Source organism: Sycon ciliatum, chromosome 10 (genome assembly GCF_964019385.1).
Source record: "Sycon ciliatum chromosome 10, ocSycCili1.1, whole genome shotgun sequence".
NCBI classification, from domain to species: Eukaryota; Metazoa; Porifera; class Calcarea; order Leucosolenida; family Sycettidae; genus Sycon; species Sycon ciliatum.
The window spans coordinates 26,124,099-26,125,585 of record NC_088652.1 but is presented as its reverse complement, the minus strand read 5'-3'; the positions used below and the strand labels follow the sequence as shown (position 1 = coordinate 26,125,585).

Sequence of the window (1,487 nt, the reverse complement as noted above, 5' to 3'; positions counted from 1 at the left end):
AGCCAAAGCGGCTACGCTCGGGCTTGAATTTTTTCAAATCCTTGTTCAGACAATGAAGACTGGAGTTCGTCCGTGTTTGTTCGCACTGCCTCTACGTCTTGAAAAAGGTCTCCTGCAGGCATCGTTCGGCCGATTTCCACAATCAATAGCTCATTCTTTTGCTCTTGAAATTCGCCATGGGCGTAAAGCTTCCAATTTTTGATTTTGTTCTTGTGTCGCGAGTTTTAGCTCCGCGAACGGAAGCTGGTTTCACATTTCTTGTATAGCCATTTAGACGTCCGCGTGCAGGGATCGGCGAAACTTCAGATATTTACATCGATATTTTTCTGATGCTCGAAAAGCCGCACATGGCTACAAACCCCCTCCCCCCCCCAGACGCACCAATAACGTCTCTAAAAAAACATCGATATTTACGGACGGCCCCTTAGACTGCTACGATTATAATGTTCTTTGGCATGGTGCTATGGATTGTAATTGTGAAGAGTCGGTTCATTGCAAATGCGTTGAAAAATACTAATCTTTATTTCAGGATTACCCAAAGGCTGACGCCTAGCACAGTGAAGACCGTAGCAGTGTCCACCCATGAAGATATGAGCGATCATCATTAAATCAAAGTGTCCCGCCAACGACACGACTGGAGACCAACGTCCAAGCACTGCTACCCCTGTGTCCGCAAGCCGGGAATTTCCGGAATTGATTACAGCAAATTTAATAATGTAGAAGAGAAAAGGACATATATCCCTATGTCCTTTTCTATCCCTATGTCCTTTTCTCTTCTACATTTATTTATGGCTCAACATCCGAGTTTCAAATTTAATAATGTAAATAATAATTAGAAGCGGTGAGGCCTCCTGCAGTTTCATACAGAATTTCAGATGGAGCGGACTCGCTCCCTTCTATTTACACTGCAACGTTCGAACACATTTTCGTAGTAAGCTCATAGAAAGATTCAACGCCAGCCACGAACGTATCAAATTCACGCATGAATTAAGTTGTGACAGTGGCTGCATAGACTACATGGACGTAACGATCGCGGTTGGGCAAACCGGAGAGCTGTCATTCAAGTTGTCCCAGAAGGCATGCAGTAGTGGCCTACTGGTGGATTATTCATCGGCAGTTCCTCACCACATCAAGTCAGCCGTCGCTCAATCTCAATTCCTAAGGGCACAGCGACTATCGTCTAACCCCATGATGCAAGCCGAGAGCGAACAAAAAATACACAAACAACTGCGCATAAATATCTACCCAGACAGTATCATATCGGAAGCAAGGGAAGCTGCCAGGAAACCTCGGCGTAGACGACGCGGTAATCCCCGCTCTGCCTTCCTTAAACTACCGTACAAGTGCGATGAAGTACACCACCATGTGAACAAATCAATACGGAAATACAAGTTGCCGGTACGTGAGGTATATTATGGCACCGCAGGCCGCGCACCTGAGGGCCTTTCTGGAAGCCTTACTCGATCGGATAGAGCGAAACTGAGCAC

At 46.0% G+C, this 1,487-nt stretch overlaps 1 protein-coding gene across 1 annotated transcript in view; it reads right to left on the bottom strand.

Annotated features, from left to right (window-relative positions):
* The window catches only part of LOC135826769 (hemicentin-2-like), an 11,611-nt gene extending 10,421 nt beyond the window's left edge, over window positions 1–1,190 (bottom strand). Inside the window, exon 1 of the mRNA XM_065339375.1 lies at window positions 1,186–1,190. Within this exon, the coding sequence (XP_065195447.1) occupies window positions 1,186–1,190 (5 nt within the window). The remainder of the gene's footprint in view (window positions 1–1,185) is intronic.
* Between the last annotated feature and the right edge of the window lie 297 nt (window positions 1,191–1,487).